The sequence below is a fragment of the Rhopilema esculentum genome, chromosome 10, assembly GCF_057945365.1.
Source record: "Rhopilema esculentum isolate cy_ngs chromosome 10, ASM5794536v1, whole genome shotgun sequence".
Classification (NCBI taxonomy): domain Eukaryota; kingdom Metazoa; phylum Cnidaria; class Scyphozoa; order Rhizostomeae; family Rhizostomatidae; genus Rhopilema; species Rhopilema esculentum.
This window is the reverse complement of record NC_142824.1, coordinates 11,314,281-11,339,930: the sequence shown is the minus strand read 5'-3', so window position 1 is coordinate 11,339,930 and position 25,650 is coordinate 11,314,281. Positions and strand designations below refer to the sequence as shown.

Here is a 25,650-nt window from a genome sequence, read left to right as displayed (position 1 = left end):
TGAGTCGCTAAGAATTAGCATTATTTTTTTCTTTCATGGCAACGTAAAGTCTGTTAGGGAATTAAATAGTTTAAGATTTCTATGCAAAGAAGTAAAAAAACCATAAATATGATTTGACAAATATCAGATTATAAAGATAATCTAACTTAAAGGTTCACCTCAAGAAAAACACAAGACTGATGTCGATGCCAAATTATTCATGTAAACAATACCAATTAAACCAAAAGGGTGTTGAGCTACCAGAAGAGGACATTTCAATTGTTAGACAAAACCATAAGCAGGAAAAGGATTTCAGAAGCACTCGTTTCATACACAGATATTTATTTACCCAGGCCTTGGCATAATAAATATCTTAGTGCGTAGGTCACTCTAAGACTGCATCAAGGACGGAGAAATTTGTTTTGACAAATAGAACCTTTTCAATACTCTACAATACTCTAGAATATCTTTGGCATTGTAAATACAAGAGCTTCTTATGGCTTATAAATTTTGTCAAATATTAGGGTCAAAAGCTTTGGGAATTAATACCTCACTCGTTGTATTTGGTTTCCAATCACTGGCAGGTTTTGAAACTTGGTTAAGGACTCAGAAACTTGAATTTGACTGTCGGTGATATAAAACATCTATTTCTAGATTGTGTTTTATTTCAGATATAATCTCTTCTTCAAACCTTTTCCTAAATTGTAAATACTTTCCATATTTCTGAAAGCTCGCACCAATAAGCTTTCACAAAGCTATGAGAGTTGCACATGTGTCTTTAAAATTTTGCATTAACGCTTCCTGTATCACTGGCAATCATACTTTTTCACAGACATAGATTTGTATATGAGACACTATATAAAACTATGAAAGATATGTAAAGCAAACCTTTGGCACAGGCAGTACTCGGCGATAATTCCCTCTGCTATTATGTTCCAGGAAGGCTCGTTTAAAATGGACTTTCATGTCATCTGACAAGCATTGTACGCACAGGCTACACTAAAACAAATTAATCAGAAACATTCAGAACTGTTTACTCAAATTCTTGACAAAACTGCCTAAAATACTTTACTTCCTTCTAAATAATTTCATATAGTTCTCAAAAAGTCTTCTTTTTAGTTATTCCGCATTAAACTACGACCAATTCTTTTCTATTTTGCAAAAACAAGCCTTTATCCTAGTGCTGGGCCCACAATGGCCACCAACGTAAAAATTAAAGTTTTCCGAACTGACGAAATTTTTATCTGACGGAACTTCAAATATCAATAAGTTTTATTCAAAATGGATCAACTCGTAAATAAACAGGGTCGGGATGGAATGCAAAAGAACCTATAATGATAAAGGTGCAACAGCGTAGCGTATGTTCTTAACAAGCAAACGATTGATAGAAGAACACCAAAGATGGGAGAAATTTATATCTTCTCGTCGTCCCTTCTCTTTTTCAAAGCTTCTATAAAAATGTGCATGCTTAATCCAAAGCTTCTCACTGTGGAATTCATCTTCTCGTGTGCTTTTCTCTGAGCTCGATTCTATTTCTTATTGATGCTTAAACATTGAGGTTACAGGCACCTTGTTTCATTCTTTGCTGAAATGTTTTAAATATAGTGCACACAAAAATTAATGTTAGAACATTTTCTTTGGCAATGCAGGCCAAATGCAATTGCTTTTGGTACAACAAAGACTTGCAGAGAGTTGTCTTTGCAAAGACTGGTCTTTCAAAGAATATCGTCTGCATCAGAGTTGGATCTGAGTTGAATTATATTATAAAAACGAGTTGTGCAAAGTGAATTTCATGAATAACTCATCGTCTAATATTTACTTTATCTCTTGAGGAAATGGTCTGGAAGGACAAAGACTTGATAAAGACGAGACCTTTCTCAGGTGCATAGAAAGACAGCGATTGCTCTTCAAATTGCAATTTCCAGAGTTTCCGCTGCAAATCCCACAAACAGTACGGAAACATTTAAAAAAATTCAAAGAATTTTCCGCTAAGTAAGCAGTTGGAAGAACATCTGTTTTCCTTATTTTATACTCAGGAAATGAAATTCTGATAACAGGAAAAACTTTATCTAACAGTCCGACAGTGAGAGACATGAAAAGAAAGGTTACCTCCGCTGCTAGTATTGTGTTGCAGCGCCTGGGAGATTTTTGAACACTAAAGAAATGTATACAACTTAGGCATTTTGCAAAGACAAAACACACAGATCCCATACTCCTGGTTTTGTCCATTACGTATCGAATATGTAGTAAGGTACAACAGCAAACAGACCAGCAACCTTTTAGTGCACATAGTGATGGGTACTTTTTTGGAAGGTTAAAGAACTAGAAAAATTCAAAATTATCAATTAAAAAGTCAACCACACCAGAAAAACAAGTTTTTGGGACATTTAAAAACACTTTTGAGTTCTTTAATGCTGCTGAAAGTTTGAAATTACAAAGTTTTTGAGGAATTTACCATACCAGCCCCCCTGCTCCGCGATGCCTGCGGTACTTTTTTGGAAGGTTAAAGAAGCTTTACAAAAGATACATAAAAAACAACGATTCAAATAGGTTAACACCCTGAAGCTTAACCTTGCGATATGCATTAAGGCCTATAGCATTTATATGTATGTCCAGAGTTGCACTGTCAGGCTACGATGTATCCCTGTTCGCCAACAGAATACTAGCCCAGCGGGCGGGAAGCGTAGGGAAAGGGGGCAGTGTTCCAATACTTTAAGATTTTTTTGTTACAGTTATGCCAAGATCTTGCAGATTTCACTTCGCAAAGAAATTAATTGTGTCCCTGAACCAAAAGGTCTACGCTAATGCCCCTATCAATAGTGCAAGCAGAGCCCCTTTCAAATCGCCATCAAATACCATATGCTCTTGGTATTGATGCATTGATACTCACCAGAAAACATTCTACGTTGCTTTGCAGTAAGTTGCAGAGACAGCGGACGAAAAATGAAATGAAGTAACAATAAACAAAGCAAGATATTGTTTTTTCTGTTAGTCAAGACCACGACAAAGCGTGTCGCCAAGGCTACGCTTCTTACATTTTTTCAATATCAACTTTAGTTCAAAATTGGCTTTAAAGAATACATCACAGCTTCCCTATATTAGTTAGTTTTTCTTCTATCATCCGGTCTGGATTGTACCTTGAAGACTTAAGCTGTAGTCGGACGCGAACTGAAAAACACAAATGTGTTGTTGTCGCCCACTAACTGTTGCATCAAAACATTGTTTTCCGGTGACTATCTAAGGTATATTTAAAGTCTTTTTTAAAACACTTAGGTTTTCTCAATGAAATTCTTTGAATACTCGACCTCGCATATCCTCTTAGTTTGTGATTTAAAACAAGCTTACTGTGAGAAATGCTTGAAATGCGCACGGACTTTGAGAAAATCGCTTGGATTTTCAAACATTCGTGTGTGATACAATGAATGTTCTAGTAGAAGGCCGACTTCAGACCTCTTCAGATATAGCGTGATGAACTTAATTTTCATGGACGACAAAAACAGCGCGAAAATAAGCCTTGAATGTGCATTCAATGCAAGGCTCAGCAAACCACGTCAAAAGATCAGGTCATCGTAGTTGGTATTTATAGCAGGGTACAATGCTTCTAGCATCAATTAAATCGATAGTTGATATCGATAGTTGAATAAAGATAATGACGTCAAATACGGCCAGATACCTTACCGGGAGATTAGCTGAAGGAAGCATTACTTCAAGCAGCTCCGGTTTTTTTTGAATACAAGACAGTATGAGGCTTACGATTAATTGCCTAGCTAGCTGAAGCCCATACTGAACTACTCCACGTCAGCAGGAGTATAATTAACCAGGGATACACAGTCAGTCAATTTGACTTTCTTTAAAATACGGAATGTCGAATATTGCAATGCATATAATAAAACCTCTGTAATCAAAAACTCCCTGAAGTATTTCATATGAGAGTTTCTTGGAGACGATGCTGCTTATTAACAAGTTAAAGGTGGTTTTCTTTCATTATCCAAACACCCCAATATTCAATTTTTTAAAGACAGCCATTCAATTTCCCCCAATTAATTTTAAATGCTAATTAAATCGAATATTGCCTGGAAGATAATCAGGTGCCAGGCCCAATATCAATAAGCGAAGACGGATACCATTTCTTCCACCATTGACTAATTACATATTCAAATGTAACGACAAAGAAAGATATTTTTTCAAAAAGTCTGATTGTTATGGAGATTGGAGCCAAGAACTTGCCAAAATTGTTGTGTTTAGAAACCGAAAGGCACTTAGCCATAGACGTAAGAGCTAGAGGGCACAGGGGGCACGTGGCTCCCCATTTTTCAGAAACAGTTGTAAATTACTTACTTGCAGCTTACAGAGTTGTTCCTATCTTGACTACATATGCCCCCCACCCCACCCCCCACTTTTGAAAAGCTTCTATCGTCTATGTACTCTGCTGCACAAATCTGAGCAAGTTTTACGAGTATATCACAATGAAATGACGGGGCAACCGTAGTTAAAGAAATTAACTTGAAGTAAAATGAAAATAAAAGGGAATAGGAAAAACCCCGTTCAAAGAAATTCACACGGGAAAATTCACATCTAAAAAATCAATATCCGCCAACGGAGTGCAGTACGGCACACCTCTTGACGTGTTTTTGAATCACAAAAACAAATATGTACAAACGAAAATTCAAAAGCGTTTTTCTAACATAAAATGCAGTCGGCAGTGTGTTTGATTGTGCGAGTGTACAGCCGCTGACGCCTAGGCCGCTTTTCGCTGTTTGTCCGTGAGTATTCCTTGGAAAAGTTGCTAGTCAAAACAGATCTTACATACTTGACTATTCATTTGCAAGGTACAAAACGGTGAAACGCTATTAGCAAAATCGGATAACTTGCGAATTTCGATGACGTAATGACCTCTTTTTGATTATTAAAACCGCGGCCTCTGATAAGGGTGCCTTGTTAGATTCTGAATACTATATATGGGATGCTGGCTTATCTGTATTTGCTAAGGAGTATGCTACACATGAATATGTTTTGAAAATAGGCTTAGAGAAATAAGAGTTATATTTGCATGTGAGATGTAAGGAAAATGCCTTTTATAACCCTTTAAGGTGATGAATTTACGCAATGGAACACACGCTGAAAGAGTTATTCTATTGAACAAGTTATTTGATTACGTCAAAAAGGTTTTTAATATTCAGCTTGAAACTGAATGAACACTGACATAATAGAGCTTTGTACAATTTAAAGCTTCATACACCCCCCGAAATAAAAAGCACCTTGTTACAGTCTGAAAAGCACCTAGAAGACATAACAGGTTAACGTAAACGTAAGAGAGGACCTTCGCTAAAAGAATGGTTACCACGTGAATCAATAAATATAATGTACACAATCCGATTTTTAATTCGTAGAAGCTTTGGAAGTTACATAAAATAGGCAAAATAAATGTAAAAAATGATGGCTTGCCAGATGCAAAATGTTTTAGGTTAGTAAATATTGTGAAATGAACAATGAAAGGAAAATAAAGAAATTTGAAAAGGGGGTAAGAAGGTCGTCTTTGACGTGATGTTTGACCTGAAAATTTTAGGGAAGCCAAAATGGTTAATGACTTGCCCTGAATAAAATATAGATAAATTATATTGGTTTCTGGAACATTTTTCGATGTATTTATATTTGTTGCTACCAAGCATTCGAAGGTAGCCTTAAAAAAATGAGAAACTATGCTTAGCTAGCAATGTCCTGGCCTTTTCTCTCGATGTGACGACACCTCGTGATTCCTATGCCTAGAACTTCAGAGAGTTGTGGACTCTCTTAACTCTAATTGAAAGTTTGGTCATGGCAAGGACTAGGACCCCGGACCATTGGATATGTTGCTCACGACCTTAACTACTTTGCCATCCTTGCACCTATGTAGTTTCATGTGGCAGTTAGAAAAAAAAAGAAACCCTTTGCATTCTTCAGAAACTTCAAAATTCACCAAATAAGTTAAACGAAAATTAATATGTACGAAGGAGACATACCTAGAGTGGATTTGAGACAAAAAGGAAGCTTTTCAATTTTTTATTAAAATGTCTGTAATGCCAACAAACCTTTCGACCACCGCGGAAAAAACGAAATAGACAGGAATTAAGTACAAAGAGGGAACAAAGAAACATGGCAAATTTAAAGCGGTACTTTATAAACAAAAGGGGCCAAAGAGCAACCGGAATGAAATATGATAACAGAGGCGTACTGAAAAAAATTGAATTAGAAACCGTTTTTGGCGAACGAGTTGGAAAATAATTGATTTTGACACGTTATTTTACCAAAACTGATTTGTTGTTAACCTTTAAATCTTACTGGTTTTGCAGAGTGACATGGATCAATACTATGAAGAACTTCAAGAAAAGCTTGACGAGTTTTACCGATGATAATAATTATAATAGCGCTTTGGTGGCTTTTTGGCGATTAGTTTACCTATTTAGATAGCTACTCTATAATCATGTATTCTATTGTTTTGCTATATCCTCTGGCTTTGTAACCCTGGAAATCTGGACTCCAACCCTGCTGAATACATTGATGACATTAGCTATTGACAAAATCAAACGATTTTGTAAGGTATATAGCATTATTTCTAAAAGAAAACAAATGTACCCCTTTCCCAACCTCAAACGCCTATAATGTTGCAGGACTAGCTGCTTTCTGAACCCAGGTTTGGGTGTAAGGTGTTATCTAAAAAGTGTATTGATAGCTTTGATCTCTAACGATTAGGTTTGGGGTTTTGGAAGTCTACAAACTTGATTCTCTCTAATAGCTGGTTTTGAGACAAAAGGTCACATAGCGCTGTTAGAAGAATGCATTGCGAAGGCGCAATGATTCAGCCAGGGGAGGTGCAGCACGTTGCTCTGTTGCTTCCTTCAAACGATAACAGCTACGCAGAACATTGCAAAATTTGTGGTCCACAGTAACAATGTCAGACAATTATTGGTAGAAATGCTAGTTAGCGGTGTAAATTTTTCGTTTTTCGTTACCACTATTAAATTACTCTGTATGCCAAAAAAATAATCTTGTATTCTGGATAAAAATCTGTGTTACGCGACTGGCTTTATAGGAGTTGCCTGCCCACATTACAGATAATTTCGAGACACAAAACAATTTAGAGAACTTTTCATTACCATACGAGTAATGACGTCATTTGACAAAAAGAAGTTGAAACATCGTGTTAACCTCATGTCTAGTTAGTCACAACCAGACATATTGAGAAGTTTTTTCAGCATATCTAATAAAGCTGAAGGATTGTTTAATTTGCGAAAGAATTCAAATAAAGATGGAATCACCTCTAAGCATCCCGCTAACAAATGAGCACAGGCTGATCGTTTTTTTTGGAAAACATATCTAAATTCTTTAAATTTGTGGTATTAGTAGAACAGGGACAAGTGACAGAAAGCTAGATTTAAGACAGAAATATATTTTTTACAATAGACAAAGATTAAGAATATTTTCCAAAAAAAGTTTTATAATCCAGCTCATTTTAGACTGTGTAGCATATGGTCTTGGTTGCCATAGCTTCGTTGTCATTAAAATACACGAATCTTATATTTAGAGGTTCTTATATTCAACGTCCGAGAGGTAAATTTAGATATCTCATGGAAGGCTGCATGGAATCTTGCGAATAAATTTTCTATAAGAAGTATGATAAAGTATGAAAAGAGGCTTTGAAGAACTGACGACGTAAAGCACCAAACAACATGAGTCAGAAGGAGGCAGAAATCGACAATGTCGTTAAAACAGAACTTTAAATTCAACTTTATTTGAAGGAGGTGCAGCGCAGAGCTGTGGATGCAGACAACAGAAGGTGCAATAATGGGACTTGGAGAACAGATGCAAAAACCACTGTTGGTACACAGTTAAAACTATCTGTTGCCATAAATATACATAATGTTAGTAATCCTTACTTTCTATTTTAAAATCCTATGATAAGTTGTGAGTAATAACACTTCAAACTAAACCTTCGGCACAACTGGGAGCATGGAACAAACAGATTAATGCATTTTAGAACTTGCAAAGCAACTAACGACGATATGGGTGATTCATGAAGGAAAATAGTGAACACAAATCTTTGTTCTGATCTGTGCGCATGGGTAAAACATATGTTTTGAAGATGCTATGGAAATGCATTGTTTTTGGTTCTCTCAAGCCTGACCTAAAATAATACCTTGTAAAAGATTTCAAATACTGAAGGTACAATGTAACTAAGATATAACAAGGCAGACTTTGCCTCCTTTGGTCAAAACAGCCATGTACACTTATAAGTTTGTCGGTCCTCACAGTTACTTTACATACTCCGCTGTTAAAGTAGAAACTTGGCGTATCAATTTTTTAAAGGATACATTGCTTGAAAAAGAGTATCTGCCTGGCGATGGTGAAAGAGAAAACAACGGGCTTTTGTTAAAATCATGATGATAATGAATGGGCTAAAAGCAAGTGGATTAATAAATTGCAATGAACTTTATTCACCGGTTGGATGGTTTTAAAAAAAATTGGAGGAATTTTTCAATATATGATTGATGAATGATTTAATGGTTAATGAATGAATTATGATCAGCACGAAGTAAGCTTAAACTTTTGAGCAATAACAAATCATAATAAAGATAAGGAAACAGATTCATTCAAGGCCCAACGAGAAAAGAAATAAAGAGTATCTTGATGAAATTTTTTAACGAGGTTTCTTAACTTCTACAAAGACCTTGGCTTCGAATTTCTAGTTCAGACAAAATGCTAGATTTTCAGTAATTTGAAAGCTATAAAAGGAAGGAAATGACCGAAAAACAATAATTGAATCCTTTAGTTAAAAAACAACTGAAGTGTACATGAAGGCTCTAATTCATAGATTACCACCAACCACAAATAATTATGTGTTTGAATTTTTATGAGTCGCAGTTCTTCTTTATTAATTGATGTCTGGGAGAGAATAAGTAGATTTTATGAAAGTTTTAACTTCTTACGCATCTCATTTACATATTTTTCCATGTTATTCTCGAAACTACTTTGAAAAAATGCAACAAAAAATCTACAATACAAGAAAAATAATAAATAAATATTTTTGGATGTTAGAGAAAAGGCAGACAAATGACAGACGGTTCGTGTTGATCAACGAGACAAATACTTGTTCAACGAGCCTTCAAAAGCACTTTATACGAATTTCATACTTTCTTTAGTTTTCACCCAAAGAATTTTCAGGAAATGCAATCTAGAACCACTTAAGACATAAATGTGATAAATAACTCGAGGATTACCTCAACACCACAAGATGAAAGGCACTCTAACTTTCTGCATCGCTCGCTGTCAACCATAAGATCTCTGTCATTCACAAGCATCTGTTCACTTTCCTCGCTGCAAAAAAGGAAAAGAGACAACTATTGCCAAAGTAAAATAAATATGTTTGGAAAGGATTTGATACGAACATTAAAAGCCTATAAAATGCCTTTTTAAATTTTTAAATGTTCAAACAGCGGTTGCCTGAGGATTAATGTCAAAGTGACGGTAAAATGTAAAAACGAAACAACTTTTGCCAAATACATCAAAGCTACCAAGGAGCAAGGAAGGGAAAGGCTTCAGGGAAAAGGCATCTAAAATATTATTCACTGCAAATACTTATTATTGGTGGGTTTATTTCTATCTGTTGTAGGCAATTTGAAATTCACCAACTTCTGGTACATGGATATTTTCTACACGTATTAGAGATCTCTTTACTTGTCAAAGCCTGAAAGACTATATGACATCTTCTTGGGAAAAAGCATTCGTCAAGCATACCTTTCAGCCTTAGCTGTTAGCAATCCAGCACCAGCCAACTGCAATGCATAGTAAACAACCTGAAAATTGATATCAATAAATTATGAAATAAGCAGACATACTGGAGGACAAACGCGACCAATAAAAAATTATTTAACTAGTTTCCCGTGATACTTATACAGAAAATGAAAAATACTAGTGGCTTTATTCAAAACAATAGTACGGTTTCTCAGATAAAATATGCTGTAAGAAATATGTCTAAGAATGCAGCTTGTTCTTCTTAGGCAGCTCTTGGGCAAAGCAACGACTCTTTTACACCGATTAATTTGATTCTTTCCAGTTGGTATTGCCAACAATGTCAAGGGTCAGGAGTATCTGCTAACTATCTGTTACCCATAAAAACAGCACATTAATAGCAAAAAGGGGCACCCGGGGGCACTGTCCTTTTGACTAAAACAACGAGAACTTATGTAACGATGTAATATTACTGAAACTGTTTCTAAAATAAGTAACTTTTACTAAGAAAACAACTTTCTCTGCGGAGTTTGTGATTACAGGCCAATATAAGGATTTATTGGGTACATTTGTCAAGTACAAAGAAAGAAACATTGTCACCAGAAAGCTCTGTTTTAGTACCTTTATTGAGCAGATGACAACCTTTTTTCACTGATATCGAAAAAGATAAAAAATCTTAGTACCTGCTCATACATGAGGGCATTTTCAGTGTGTCCCGCCGATGACAAGTTTGGTGACATATTGACCTATGAATGAAGATATCTGGAAAAATACTGTTTTCTAATTCATTAAAAAGTCAAAAGAATCATTCTAGCCAACTCAGTCCTTGCAGAAAGGTTAGTCTGTTTTTCTTGAAAGATCTTGAGAGCTAATTAACATTATTACAATTAACAATGAAGCTGAGGATAAACACTGAAAAGCTTAGGACTTGAAATCTCGTAAAGAGCTGGAGAAAACGATAAAAACTTCGAATCTTTTGTATTACAGAATTATCTTATGTATCACGCCTATTTTTATCAGAATAATGCTGCTGTATAGGTTGCTGTCAGCAAAACCAATAAAGTACTTTGCTACATTTATCCTATTCTGCAAATATAATTTTTAAGCTCACAAACCTCCATCAGCCATAAGTTCATATTGCTATCTATGACAAAGTCAAACCGCACCAGCTCAAAGAAGTTGCTGCAAAAGGATAGTTGAAAAGATTACGATTTTACTGCCAAATCAGGAAAATATAGCAAAACTGCAGAAAATATGCATGTTAAGATTGTGTGGCTAATTGTTAAGGAATAATACTGAATAATTACGTAAAAATGGCGAATTGTCAACAGCTTTGTCTTTTGCACAAATATAATATGATTGCAAGAGAAAACAATGAAACAACTTACCCTTGGAAAAAAAGTACGAGATTTCAACCAAAACAAAAGGATTTCTAAGGATTTTCAGATAAAGCAATAGGATTTTCACTAAAGAGTGTAGGAGATTTCAATGGAGTGAAACACTGTTCAGTACAGGAATAAAAATTGCCCAGTTGTATAAAGGGAGAGCATTATACTCTCCAATCCCAGCACCAACTTCTTAGGCTATAGAAGGCTGATTGGTTGAAAAGGCATCCTGCTTTTTTATTGGTTTATTACGATCCATATTTGACATGCACGGCTCTTAGTAAATTTTCGTTTCAAGCACTGATAGCTCGATCTTTGCGGTGGCATAAACATCTTTGTTCACAGAGATGGTTCCAGTGAGAATCATTATCAGAATATTTCAGTAAAGCATTAATGTACATTTTCTAATTCAGATATTAAAAACGTTGGCTGAATCAATCTACAGATCATGGGCTTATAATTATCGTTTTATATAAAATGACATGATCTTATTTGACTTGGCGTTTGTCCTGTCTTTCAATCAATGTTGTCAAAAAAATCTTTGAAAAACAACACGGCACTGACAGCATGAGAAGTATTTTATCCTCAAATACAAAGAATGATTGACACGTTAACTGTACTTATAACTGACTGATACGATATGGTCGACGGCTTTAACTGGTCGATACTTTTGACTTACTGATTGGAATCTCAAATACCTGAGACGTTAAAAATGTTATCGATTGACAATGAATAAAAGAGTAATGAAATAATTCCATCTCAAAATACGTTTGTATTAAGGTTTTTCTCATACTTCCTTTTCTTTGACAGGGTCCGTATGAAATATGTAAATTGATTTCTCTCGTCATTTCGCTAAGATTTTGCCGATACATTTGACTGAATTCCTCCTTCACAATTCCCTTCTATCCAAGCGGATAATTTTCATGAAGAAATGTGAGTACAAGAATCCAAATTTTGTATAATCAAGGACGCCAACAGGTACGGGGCAGACATTACGTTGAAAGGATTACACACTGGAAAGGAGTTGCAAAAACCGTTTTTTACAAGTCAAGAGGTTGGCAGATTGTGTCCCCAAGCTTTTTTACCATTTCGACAATCTTAACAGCATAGACAGGAGCAATTACTTGCAATAAATGCTGATTCTAGGAGAGGCAGGGTGGAAGCTCTAAAGACCCTTGGGAGCCGAAAATTTTTTGTGGTGACCACGCCCTTTAGATACGATTACTATTTTTTAAGTCTGCTTTAGTTACATTCTATGAATCCATTCCCAAAATTAAATTCAAAACTTTATTAGCAATGTCTATTCCTTCCACCAAAAACTGGCAATGCAGGCCGAATTTCAAATTCATTTAAAGCCTTGCAAGATTTTATCAAACTTTCGATTATATTCAAAGAAACGATAGCTCAAATTGCATTAAAATAGTTCTGAGTATCTGGGTAAAATTCTATAACATTTGAAGTGTCTTATGGTCTTTGTTATTTTTCTCCTCCCTCCCCCCTCCAAAAGAGAAGAAGCATGTCGGCACTTGTGTATCTTTCTTTTTTTATATTATTGAAATATCATTAATGAATTCAAATGATTTAGAACAGCTGCAGCCTTCCTGATATTTCATGCACATGGTTTATGATAAAACAGACCCAGACATGTGTGACAGAATGTAGAAAAAATGTTCCTCACGGCAAAGTCAAACTTGGCTCTGTAAAATCCATTAATAGCCATACTTAAATTGCCACAATTATCTATTTGCACTATCTTAATTATGACACTGACCTGTATATTGTGCACTATTACAAAAATGTACGAAAACAACAGAGCAGTGGCCGCCCAAGGCCTTAAGCCTGTCTCCACGCTTTTGTCTCAATAGCTTTCCAGCTTCCAATACAAATAAAACATGCAAACATCTTAATTGTTCATATTACTTCGAGGAAAGTCACTTTATTATAAGTTTGCTAAATTTAACAAATCTAAATTTTAATGGTTTAACAACTTACTTCGTTGATTTATAATGGGCCATCATTTCACTCATCTGTTTTTCCTTTGCAATGAACGTCTGGAAGCAGTTATAAAAATTGAATACATGGTTAGAACAAATTGAATTATGATCGAGCCAAAAAACTAATGAGAACTTAAGAGATGCGTCTCGAAGGCAGTCTGGTGGGTTGTATAGATAGTAAAGTATTAAGAGGCATAATAAACCTCCATTTTGATCTTCTGTTTAATGCTGTGTATTGAAAGGAAAGAGACATAACAGCAGAAACATTAGCAGTCATGTCTTCAAACGTATTGTGAACAGAATCTTTGCAATTTTTCAGTTATATTTCTATTTTTTTCTCTAAACAAGGCCAGCAAAGACGAATGTCCGAGCTTTGGTGTTTGAAAATTTGCTCCAGTTGAATTGTGATGCGCTGATCTTCACCCCTACTGCAAAATTCTGTAAAAACCCAGCTAGAATTTCAAAGATCTGTCAAGCAGCAGGCCAGTGGTGTAGCTTGACCTTCCAGATTGGGGGGAGGGGGGTTGCAGGGTCGTCAATAGTACAATTTACTGAAGAAGAAAAAATTAGGTGTTATTTTACCTACCTATAGACGACTTTACAGACAAACTAACGATTTACCGTACACGCTTAAGAACAGCTTATAGCAAATAAGGCCTGCCCCGCCCCCCCCCCATACCCTCTGCTAGCTGGAGGCCCTGCAGGAGGTTCTGATAATTGGTGGCAATGTATTACAGAGTTCTTAAACTACCTTCCCCTCTCTTTCTAGCCTATTCTCTCCCTTTCCTGTCGATTCCCATTTTATTTGGACATTTGTACAGAAGCTGCTTTCCTGGTGGCTTTGCTTCTTAGGGAACTAGATGGTGTTATCAGAATCATTTCTATGTAGAAAAAACAGGTCTGAAAAGTGCAGAATACGTCGGATTCTGCAGCACTTAAGTGTGTTTGGCCAGGTAGATAAGCAACTGCAGATTCAATTGCAAATTATCTACTACTGTACTAGACTTGTAACATGATGGATTATGGTAACATGAGTAAACCATGCTTATCACTTTAATTGCTGGCTCGATTAAAGCCTCAGCGGTACTTTATAATGTTAAATTCTCTTATGACCACTATCCTACTGAATCTATATTTAATGTGCAATGATAACTGCAGCTATATTGAGTTATCATAATGTTTTTATAATGGTGACAATAAAATTGTATATGATGATCATATCGTAACGCCACATCTACGTCAAAAGGATGATGAGTGAAATTTTGGTCCAGACAAATCGAGGCTTAGGACCAAACATATTTCTATTTCTATAGCAAGAAGTAATCAACTACCCTGAGCACCATATCAACAGCTATGACCAATATCTTATCTTTGGTCCAAAGTCTAGATTAATCGTTTAATCCTCTTCACAAGAGAATTTAATTTTGTACTTTATGATCATTAGAAATCGATACTATTTTACTTAAGACACTGGGCTTGAGTTGCCAAGGAAACCTTTTGGACTTCAGCTTCTCTAACCAGGGGTATATGCCAGAGAATAATTCCTCTAAGAACCAGAACTAATCAGCTGAGACTCTAAGATGCCATTAAAAGTACCTTACAAAACCAAAAACAGTTATCTTGTTTCCTATATCGATCTAACAATCTACAACAAGAGCATTAAGGGGGTGATGCTACAACGAAATGAAATGAGATAACAAGACAAAACAAAACCAAAGGCCTAAACAGTGATGCAAATTTACACGTAAAACATAAAATAACAGAAAACTGTTAGAATTAAGAGAGATAATCTTTGATGATAAGATTTATAATCTTCAATTCTGAGCTAAACCGACTTTACCTTGCAAATGCATCCAAAGTTCGTGAGGTGGCTTGTTTCGTTAAAAGAAGGTTTCGTTGTTTCGTTAATTCTTATGCATAATTCTAAACATTTGCACTAAAGCATACGAGATGATGTCATCGTCACTGGAAGGTTGGTAGCATACTTAACAAAAACCCACGCGCAGACTGCTCTGCCCACTGTTTGTAGGAGGGCCTGTAACTAAGGCTAGATGAAAAGACGAAGGGAAGGAAAAGAAAGATGGGAAACTAGAAGGGGGAAGAGCCTTCTTAACTAGTGATTTAAAAAAGAAAAAGGTTAATTCAGACAATTAGCTCCGCATTCTATCAAAATTTTTGAAGAAGAGAGTAAAACTAATCTGAGAACGTTAGGCCCAACGTTGTGATTTTTTAAAAGAAATTTCAAAGTTGTGATCACCATTACATTTATAAGACTAAGTGAAAGTCTTGAACAATCACTTGATTGATTTATCTTTCCTTCTTGTTCATACTAAAGTTTCATTTTACAAAGAAATAGTCCCAAAAATGATTTATTGTCACCTCGATAAAACAGATATCTGCTCGTTATGAAAAAGAAAGGTGTTGTTCATGATTTGAATGTGGTCATGATAATGAAGGAAAACTTATTAATGACGGATACCTCTCTGATTGCTTGCCTGACGTCTTTCCAAAGCTTTTTTGTGTCTTTTCCTGCAAATAATGTTCAAGCATATGATCATGAAAAGTACCATGGTAGGTGTCTAGATTTCTATTATAATGGCTAAAAAACAAAACTGTGCATGAATGAATATAATCTACAATCCCGGAAACAAATGGTTGAGACTTTTCATGGAAAACTTATATTTTCACTTTCCTTTTAAAAATAACTTCCCTCCTCCCCCAATTCAATGTTCAATGCATTATTTTGAAGGAGAAATGATAGAACTACAAATCCAACATTGATTCGGGGGGAAGGGGGGATTCGAGTTTATAGGGGCGACATAAAGTAGAAAATTGCAGAAATTGCATTTTGTCTCTACAATTTTGTCCGGGATTGTAGATCCAGGTTTTTAACACTAGGGATCGACCACCCTACTAGGGTTCCCTTGAAAAAATACAATGGTCTTTGTCGTGTCATCGTGTCAAAGTTTTCAGTCGCCATTGTCTACAACAAGCTTTTATGAAAAGCAACCAAATTACACCCCAATCATGAACGGAGAAAATGAAATTGCTGACCACCCTTGGTCCAAAAGTAGGAAATCTGACAAAGTACGGAAGCCATCCATTGAAAAAAGAATATAGTGGGGTCAAGTGAGATTAAACCAGTACTTGGAATTTAGCAAAAACGACGTTAAAATGACACTTCAAAAGAAGAGCGCAACAAAGCTTTGAACAGCATACTCATGGGTGGTTTTACTCCAGTTTTCATGAAAACATTTTTGTTAATATGAATCTTATGAGCATGTCTCGAGAGATGAAAGAAAACATTAGTCGTCACCTGATGGACATATATTGGTGGCTTGGAAGTTACATAAGACATAAAGAGCTAATTCCCCTTAAATGGAACTTACACGCAAGGCTTATGAAATTTTATTAGAGAACAAAGTACAGGGGTATAGGAAGCTGAGACCTCCTAGCTTCATAACTAATATTTCACATGGAAATTAAGCTAAAAAGCGTATTTCATTACGAAATGAAAGTACAGCTCAGCAGGAAGTTGACTTGTGGATAATCAGAGCCGATTTGCCAGAAACAGGGAATTAATTGAAGGTACTGAATGAGCTTATAACAACAATCTGAGAATCAAAATTGGAGAAAAAACTCACGTATTAACTTCTTTTTTTGTCACAATTAAATGCCCTTTCAAACAAAACTAGATTGTGCAATCCTTTGACCCTATTCAGCAAGTTACCAGAAAAGGACACAGAGCCAGATTTCAATCGAAAAGAACAGGTTAGAACAGCAGACCTCATTTCAGATATGTTAAACCAATCAATTATTAGATTCTAGGTAAATATATGTTTCTTTGGTTCGACTTGCTGAAGTAATTCCCTTCAATGCACCAGGACAACAACAACAAGTCTTCAAATACCAGTTGTCCTTGGTCTAACAACTCAAGGCTATCATTGTAAACCAACGCACACTACGAAGAAAAAACCTAAGGAATCTTAAAAATTCATTTTCTTCCTACAATAAATATTTTGGTTTCTGAAGGGAGTAATTTGTGACAATCCAAAACTTATCCATTAATAACGATTCTGAGATGGAATTTTTGGGTTACTCATGATATGAGAGTTATTTTTGGTCACGCATGTTAAGTAGGTTACGCCGAGTAACACCTTATAGCGCATATGTTCAAACAACAGAGAAATAATAGCAGCGTAACATAGGAAACCACCCTACATCTTCCAACAACAGACTGGTACTACAAATATACATCACATGCAGTTTCTACTACAATTGTTACAAGATTCGATTGAGACGGCATCTAAGATCAGAAACCACATAAGGTTAAGAAACATCAGTTTCTTATTGACTGTCAGCGAGATGACAATGGATGTATTGCAGGGCCATATGTACTATTGATGTGGGGAGGGGGGACGTTCTTCTAAAAACTACAGAAACTCTTTTTTACAATGCAAAATCCTCTTCTGTTCCTGTTCTTCTCAAACAATTGTGTTCCTCGACTATTTCTTTCCTTTTTACGGCATTGGATAAAGTTTTGAAACATCTGTCAAAAGGAGAAGATTGTGGTGCTAGAGAGCACATGTTGACTTGAATGAAGGCATTTGACTACAGAGCAACGGTAGCTGAATAATCTAACAAAATCATGCCATATCGTATTGATTTAAATAATTTATCTTGCGCAGAAGGTTGGGGTATCAAAAGCACAAATAACAAAACAAAGAGGATATCCCATTACTTTTACACAATATGAGGCGTCCAAAGAGATTGTCGAATGACTGGCTGTTGTTTTTAACAGAAAGCTGAAAAATGAATAACTTTTTGCTAAAGAAATTACGATATTTTGTCAACAGAAACTTCAGTTCTTGGCTTAGGGATCAAGTCTCTGAGTTTCATACGAGACAGACAACCAGAAGATTATTTCACAGCGACTCTGATCACAAAATACCTCCTACAATAAATAGACAGTTTTTGAAAGTTTCTCTTAATTGACAGTTTTTTAATGAACTTTCTTTTTGTCTAACATGTTAAGCCTTAAGCCTTCATAGGTTTATTTATATCACAAACTATTCCATATGTTTTCAAAATGATAAATGGTCAATTTGAAATTGAAAGGAAAAGTACTCGACAAAGTGACTGGTCAGTTTTAAAGAACAAATAAACTTTTCAAAATTCTGATTTAAATCTGACAAGGGATAAAAAGAAAATTTGCTACATGTCAGATTTATTAACTGCTAAATGATCTTGGAATATTATGAGAGTGACTGGAGTTAATAGTCGACAAGAACAAATAAATAAAATCACAGTCTTTGTCTAGAAATGGGATAATCTTTAGTCCCCCATGCTATTTCGTCAAACTACAATTATAATAGACTACGCTTACATATCTCTTTCATATAAAGGGTATTTTATAACTGGCTCTAACAGTCGTTGTGATAAACAACTTCATGCACAAAAAGTTAAAGGCAGAATATGCGATGTGAATGGAAATGCTTGAAAGTGTAGGAGTGTGTAGCGTTTTTGTTGATGATCAATAAAGAGGGAGTCACAAATGTCAATGAGTGAGCTGCAGGAGTTGACAAATACACCCAAATGAACTGATAAAGAAGATTGACAAAAGAAACTGACTTGAACTGACGATTAATCTGATATGAGGGTGGCATATTTTTAAAACTTTCTTTTAGCAAGTTGATATTGGTTTCAAAGCCCTTGGTTAACTCTAGACTACAAAAACAGTTCTTCTTTGTTTTGAGGAATATGTCAGGACGTAGCTGATCTCAGGTTATGATAGAAGGGGAAAGAAGGACTGTTAAATCCGCGAAGATACGGGCCCATTTATACCTTCGAAGAAAGTAGCTAGAAAGATTGATGCAGAAATCTGATGACATGAATTGATTAAAAAGTCTGATTATCAAATGATTGACAGTTTAGGAAGATTGGGAAGAATCAGAGAATGATAGTGCCTTCACTGCAAGATGGCTGACTGATGATGCTGTGCGCACGAGTTCAGGTTCTGGCTGAGACCTGTACTTTAACTAACACAAGCGCTAAATTATGTGCCACATAAGTCAAGGCTGCTTGTTAATGCCTACTATTAGAGATCCTGTAGTGAAATGGTGTGATTACAATAAGCATAAAGGCATAAAGTGAATGTTACCTTGACTCTGTAGGTAGCCGAACAGTGCTTGCTTGCGACTAAAATGCCCATGATTGAAGTACCCTTGTAGCGAAGGCATCTGAAAGTTGAAAAAATTACGTCGCTTTAAAGGACGAAGTATCTTTTGCAACTTCTATCGCATTAAGCGTGATTTAAAACCTTTATAAAAAACATGATTGAAGAAATATTTTGGATGATTATTTTCAGGAAAAGTTCTTTTTACAGTGATTGGATGCCTTTTTTGAAAAAGAGAAACGAATATTTTATTTATTTAATAAAGAGATGTCTGACAAACTCATTATTAACTCATTGATGTAATGTTCAAGCAACTGCACCGGAAACCATTCAATTTTCACGCAGACAATGAAATGAAATGAAGCAAATTAAGGGTGGTAAAAGATGCTACCAAAGTATGAGCCATACAGATGTAGAATATTGTAACTGTCTTCATTTTCCAAAGTATTAAAGTAAAAGCTTTTAATTGGAGACACAAATTTTATCTGAAGAGGGAAATTGCAACAGTTTAGCTTTTATAGTATAAAGTGATTATCCCTTGCCTGCGAAGGAGCATCATAATCTGCACCCACGACATACTTTGTTAGATCATTCACATCGAGTGGCTCATAGTCTGTTTGACAAAATCTGCAAAAGTCCAAAGAAAAATACAACAATAACGATTTAACTTTTTGATATAATAAATAGATACTCTAACTTTCAAATTGAAAATTTTTTGTTATGTGTCCTGGTTAAATTAATTTGAAAAGTAAAGTTAACTATGAAATCGCTAAAAACTTTCATTTATGGTGATTACAAGTTATTTACAATATTTATAGAATCATCTATATGCTCAGCAAAATAATTTCTTAAGAAATCTACGGTAGTCGTTGAAAGATACTACTTTTATGATGTTGATAAGCAGGTTGTTATATAAGTTTAACAGCCATCACATGAAAGGACTTGCATGATGCTATCCTAGTATTAATCATAGGGAATTTTAGCAAAGATATATAACTTCCTTTCTTCACCTTGTTAGGCTACCAAAACACAAGGAAACACGGAACAGCACCGTGTCTGAAGAAAAATGCTTTAATGTCAAGACATAAAATCTTGCCTGGATAAATGATGATACATTAGAGTGTCTATTTCACAACTTTGCAAAAACCACATGGGTCAAAAGACGTTTATGCTTTAAATGATAAAATATGGATTTAGAAAAATATACAAGGTTTAATATCCAAATAGTGCAAACAAAGAGTATTAAATAGTGCAAACAAAGAATATCTGGTTACAATAAAGCAGGCAGTGTTAGATGTTTAATCATCGGAGGCAACCTTGCTGCCTTTTTTAATACAGATTTGGCATATATTCTTAGCATGACCATTTATAAGACATACCTGATTAAAATCTCCTCTTCATAATGGTAAACTCTAAGTGGGTTAACAGATGTCACTACAGCATAAACTCCAATGTCAAATTTTCTACAACAAAAATGTACTCAAAAACAACTGGAAGTTTTGTGTTCCTTTTACAGACTTTTTGACAAATTCAAATAGTTATATGGAGGGGATGATCAAATTAATGATGCATGATGCTTTTTATGATGATAATCAAATATAATGGTAAAGCTCATAGTCATATGTGCAAATATGTCAAATTTTCTTTGTTCCAATTAAATTCTGGAAAATTTGGCAACTTGCCGGATTTCAGAAACAAACCAGGCCAGAACTGGATTTCAAAAACAAATCCGGCCAGAGCTGGATTTCAGAAACAAATCTGGCCATATCCATGAATCAAGTCCATTTCCATTTCAATTCATTAAGGGCTGGTAATAATAACAAAACAAACCTTTTGTCAATGAGTAGGGGATTTGATATATACAATTGGACAAAAGAGCCTTCAGCTTTGAAATCCAAATCTTGAAAAAAGAGGAAATAAAATGTCACTGCAATGATCAATTGGTTAAGTGAGTTGTAAAGTCACAGCTTTAACATTGAAAAGGCAAAATGACTAAAGACAAGAAGACGTGGATCTGGAAAACTTTAAAGACTAGCCAGTTCTATAATCTACAATTTTGACCTTACAAGCTAAAGATCTTGCAAAACATTTTTGACAAGTAAATGCTCTTAACTTTTTTACAAAAGAATACAAAATCAAAACCCCATTTGTGTGAGAAAATGTCTTCATGTCATAATTTTATGTATGGAACAGACTAAGATTGTTATATGGCCTTTTTCAGGATATCAAAACACACAATCCACTACTAGTTTAAGTCATCACAGAAAGAGTGCAGTCTAGGAAGAAATTGGTTTGTTATGATGACCTTACAAGAATGACTGGCAACTGGAAAAAATTTGGGACCAGCAAGTTTCTTACCTGAGGCATCTAAAGCCTCAGGGTACAAACAATTCAGCTAAACTACAAAGAAAAACCTAGCAGTCTATTACATTGACAGCAACATTACAACAAGTAAAATATGTAAGTGATGAATTAGAAAATTGATTGCTGATTACTTGATGAACCTATGGCAGAATAAAAGATCTAATTCAATTCTTAAGTTAGCCTGTAATTTGAAGATTGAATACTGAAATGGGCATCCTAAAAAGTTGCAACAGCCTGCTTACCATTCATGCTGACAATCTTTATCCCCCGGTGGTCATTGCTTTTCTGAACCCATAAATTATTATGGTTTAGCTTTGCCTAAAAAAGAATCAATGGGTCGAATCACACAGATATCTCAGCTAAAGAATTCCATTACCTGTCTTCAATAATCGACTGATGAAATTTTGGGGGGTGACCTTTAGAGAACAAAAATCAAAATTCATTTGTCAACAAGATGATCACATAATCAATTATCAAAGTAATGTCAAGATTCCTTGAAATTTTATACATATTCAGTCTTTTAGAATTTCTAGCCTGGCAGGGACAAATGAAGAAGGGGTGTAGCCCACAATCAAGCATTTTCAAAGAAGGTAAATTAAAGTTGTGCACGAAATACATACAAATGCCCTATGAAGTTCTCAATTGATTTAATTAACAGACAAAATTTAGAGGGAATTATAAAATAGACCACATGTTACTTGTTATATAAATGTTCCATCAGATGATCAGCTTGGCAAACCTTAATTTTTGCAAGAGGAACCACAATGTGATCTATTTTTTAAGATTATGCAGCTGTGTCAAAACAAATCCATCCATCTAATCAAACCTCATTATTTGTGTTTATTTAGTGCAAGTAAAAGGGCACTAATGAATATGCAGAAATAAAATCATCTTGGATAATAGCTTATATAAAATAATGAAAATGGCTTTGAAAAAAGCAAACATTTTACAACATACTAAAAGCTTTTTCGTCTGACACTCCTCAGAGCATAAAACGTCAGAATAGGTTCCGAAAAAACACGATGGAAAAATATATACCCAGTTGTGGATCGAAATAGGCCAATCAGAAAAACATCTTTTAGACAACCCAGATTGTGCAAAACTCTATAATGACGACATGTTTCGGATAATTGGCAGAGCCCGGTCGTCCTTCCATCTAGCAGTTTTGGAGTCAATCTACATAAAAACGAAAAAGCCGCCATTGTGTAGACAAAAGGAGTGCGTTTTCTCTCTTGGACTCCATTGGTAATTTTTCTTTAGGCTCGCAGCACTGATTGGTCAACTATACCGGTCTTGTGCTTGCGTTTTTCTGATTGGCCTATTTCGATCCACAACTGGGTATATATTTTTCCATCGTGTTTTTTCGGAACCTATTCTGACGTTTTATGCTCTGAGGAGTGTCAGACGAAAAAGCTTTTAGTATGTTGTAAAATGTTTGCTTTTTTCAAAGCCATTTTCAAATTCTGTACCGCAAAAAAATTGTTCATATAATAATGACATTTATACTCCTCCAAACATACTTCTGTCATCAATGCAGACTTCTCTTTGGGTATTTGGAAAGCCTTTGGAATCCACTTTAATTTTGATGTTGCAAGCTCAACCTTGAGTGTGATAAATCCTGAACCTGGAACATGGTTAACCTGTATTTCAAAAGAAATAGTGGCTATGATATCGAAATGGATTTTCCTTTTAAAACCATTACTACAAATCATCATTTATTCTTAACATTTGATTTAGTTTCAAATGATATGCTACATATGGTGTATATCATATCATTAAGTGTATATCATACCTTGGATACTTTTACACTACATTTTTGAAGAAAATTATTTTTTGCAAATGAATCTATATATATCTAAAGAATGTAGTCAAATTGATTTTCTATAAAATTTGACAAAGCTGACTACAATGAATATTTACTCTTCTATGAAGAAGTACAGGATCATTGATAATCATCATCAGAATAAGTTCTGAAGAACTTAAAAAATCAATCTGACTTACTGAATAATTATTTCTGTATAAAGTGACTAAAGATATTTACCATCTGATATTTATTTAGATTTTTCAACATATGGGACATTTCTTTTCTAAATGGATACTCAAAGGACCACATCACATCCCATTGCATTGGTGGTGATGTTGTGTGAACAGTTGTGTAGCCAAGTCTTCCAAAAACAGTCATCACATGATTCAGATGATATACCTTCAAAGCAATTTATGATCCATGTATCAAAATGTCATAAAAAGAAATGCTGAATCCCAAATAATTCACTATCAGCAACAAATTATGTATAAGAAACATCAAGAGTATAGGAAAAGAAAATTATTGAAGAAAGAAAGGGAATTGTGGTGGCTGATGAAGTATGCAATTACAAAGTAGCAAGTTTTCAACTACAAACAAAATCATTTTTGTGCCATGGCCATTAGTTTCAATACACTCAAAGAAAAAATTGCTCTGAACTTGAATGTTTTTAGGATTGGACAAGCTCACCTTGCTATTCATAAAGTGAGCTGTCGATAACTGGCCTCCTTTTTAGGCAGGCCAGAAACAAAAAGGACAGTGTTAAAAATTGACCCTGTAGCATTTAAAAGTTATAAGTTATTTATTAACATCTGCTAGTGGCTAAACAACAATTTGTAGAAACTATTAGAGACTAAATAGATTTTGAGAGAGATGGTCAATTTTGCACATTTTTACCAAGCATGTTAACGCTGAACTCACTTTATGCATATTAAAATTTCGAACATGGCGTTTGTTTACCTCTTTTGAAAATATCCATGCCACTTTTGGTTTGGGCATTGCAAACCCAGTCAACGCATGTTCCCATGGAAGGTGGTACAGCTGATATACGTTCAATGCAATCATCAAAATACCGATGGAAAGTACACCTAGCACAGCGTAGATTGTTTTTATCTTAATTGTCCTGTTCTTGCCATCAGCCATTTTGGAGAGACCTTCTTTTTCTTAGAGCAGCAGAAACTGACGTCCTTCTTACAGTTTGAGTGACTACCTGCACCCACGAGAAATGCAACAGGAACCCATTAAGCTGCAAATGAGCTATCTCATTTGTAAGTAACTATTGTTTTTCGACATGAATCAGCATTTTCACATTTAAATTCAAGTTGTGTCCTGTTCATTCAACATTCATTGTTATATTCAAAGCCTGTGTTGTTGCTGCTCGATGTTGTTGTGGTCTTGCTTGACCACTATCAACATGCACGAAAAGGGTCAACAAGAAACAATTTTCGTTTCATTCCATACATATTTTCAGCAATAAACATATTTACATGTTTGTATAAATATAAAGAAGCTAATAATTTAGAAGAAAATGATTTCCACCACTTAGTCCAACACTAAGTTTGATTTCATGTATATAGCTGTCTTTACGACGCACTTAACGACAGACCATTAAATAGTAATATTCATTAGTTTGATTTTTAAGCTGTTATATGTAGTTTATTCAGAACATTTGCTCTTCTTAGTAATGTGTTGCTTTACAGTTCAGCATATTTGTACAAGTTCTTTGGTTTTTGTAACATGTAAAAAGCAGCTCATAACATTTCATGATTTAAAGTAACTTTTCGTAACTTTCATCCATTAGGAAAATAGCAAATTGAAGTGGAATGAAAGGCTGCATTTTTCCAAAAAAGGAATGTTTTGTCTCTTTAACACTCTATTTTGTATCATTAATAACCGGCAAATGAAATCAAAATCTATTTTAAGGACAAATTTTATTTAAAAAATAGCCACAGTGAAACAAAGGTTTTGGAATACAAGATGTTTTATTATCTCTTCTCTGATTGTGTTACAAAATGGGAGATACCCCATCCATGTACGTGCCTCTTCTCTAATGGCATTAGCTTCTTATGTAGGAGTTTTCCTAAAAGAAACTGACAACTTGTCATTGCGCACAATCAACCAATCATTATTTGCAATGGCTGACATTATTTCCCTTATCAAGAACCGGATTTAAAAAACCTATCTTAA

The 25,650-nt window shown here is 35.0% G+C and overlaps 1 protein-coding gene across 2 annotated transcripts in view; it reads right to left on the bottom strand.

Annotated features, from left to right (window-relative positions):
* The window catches only part of LOC135685873 (putative tubulin polyglutamylase ttll-15), a 29,094-nt gene extending 3,555 nt beyond the window's left edge, over positions 1–25,539 (bottom strand). The window contains exons 1-16 of one of the 2 annotated variants that reach the window (XR_010516037.2): positions 24,424–25,539; positions 23,704–23,865; positions 23,183–23,302; positions 21,905–21,980; positions 21,129–21,198; positions 20,678–20,761; positions 19,841–19,925; positions 19,284–19,362; positions 15,603–15,652; positions 13,122–13,180; positions 10,860–10,926; positions 10,428–10,490; positions 9,751–9,809; positions 9,234–9,330; positions 868–978; positions 159–236 (exon numbers count right to left, since the gene is read on the bottom strand). Coding sequence is in view for 1 of the 2 variants with exons in the window: in XM_065201969.2 (XP_065058041.2) it covers positions 868–978; positions 9,234–9,330; positions 9,751–9,809; positions 10,428–10,490; positions 10,860–10,926; positions 13,122–13,180; positions 15,603–15,652; positions 19,284–19,362; positions 19,841–19,925; positions 20,678–20,761; positions 21,129–21,198; positions 21,905–21,980; positions 23,183–23,302; positions 23,704–23,865; positions 24,424–24,606 (1,365 nt within the window). In the remaining variant the exon portion in view is untranslated. The remainder of the gene's footprint in view (positions 1–158; positions 237–867; positions 979–9,233; positions 9,331–9,750; positions 9,810–10,427; positions 10,491–10,859; positions 10,927–13,121; positions 13,181–15,602; positions 15,653–19,283; positions 19,363–19,840; positions 19,926–20,677; positions 20,762–21,128; positions 21,199–21,904; positions 21,981–23,182; positions 23,303–23,703; positions 23,866–24,423) is intronic. The other variant, XM_065201969.2, reaches the window with a different exon arrangement.
* Between the last annotated feature and the right edge of the window lie 111 nt (positions 25,540–25,650).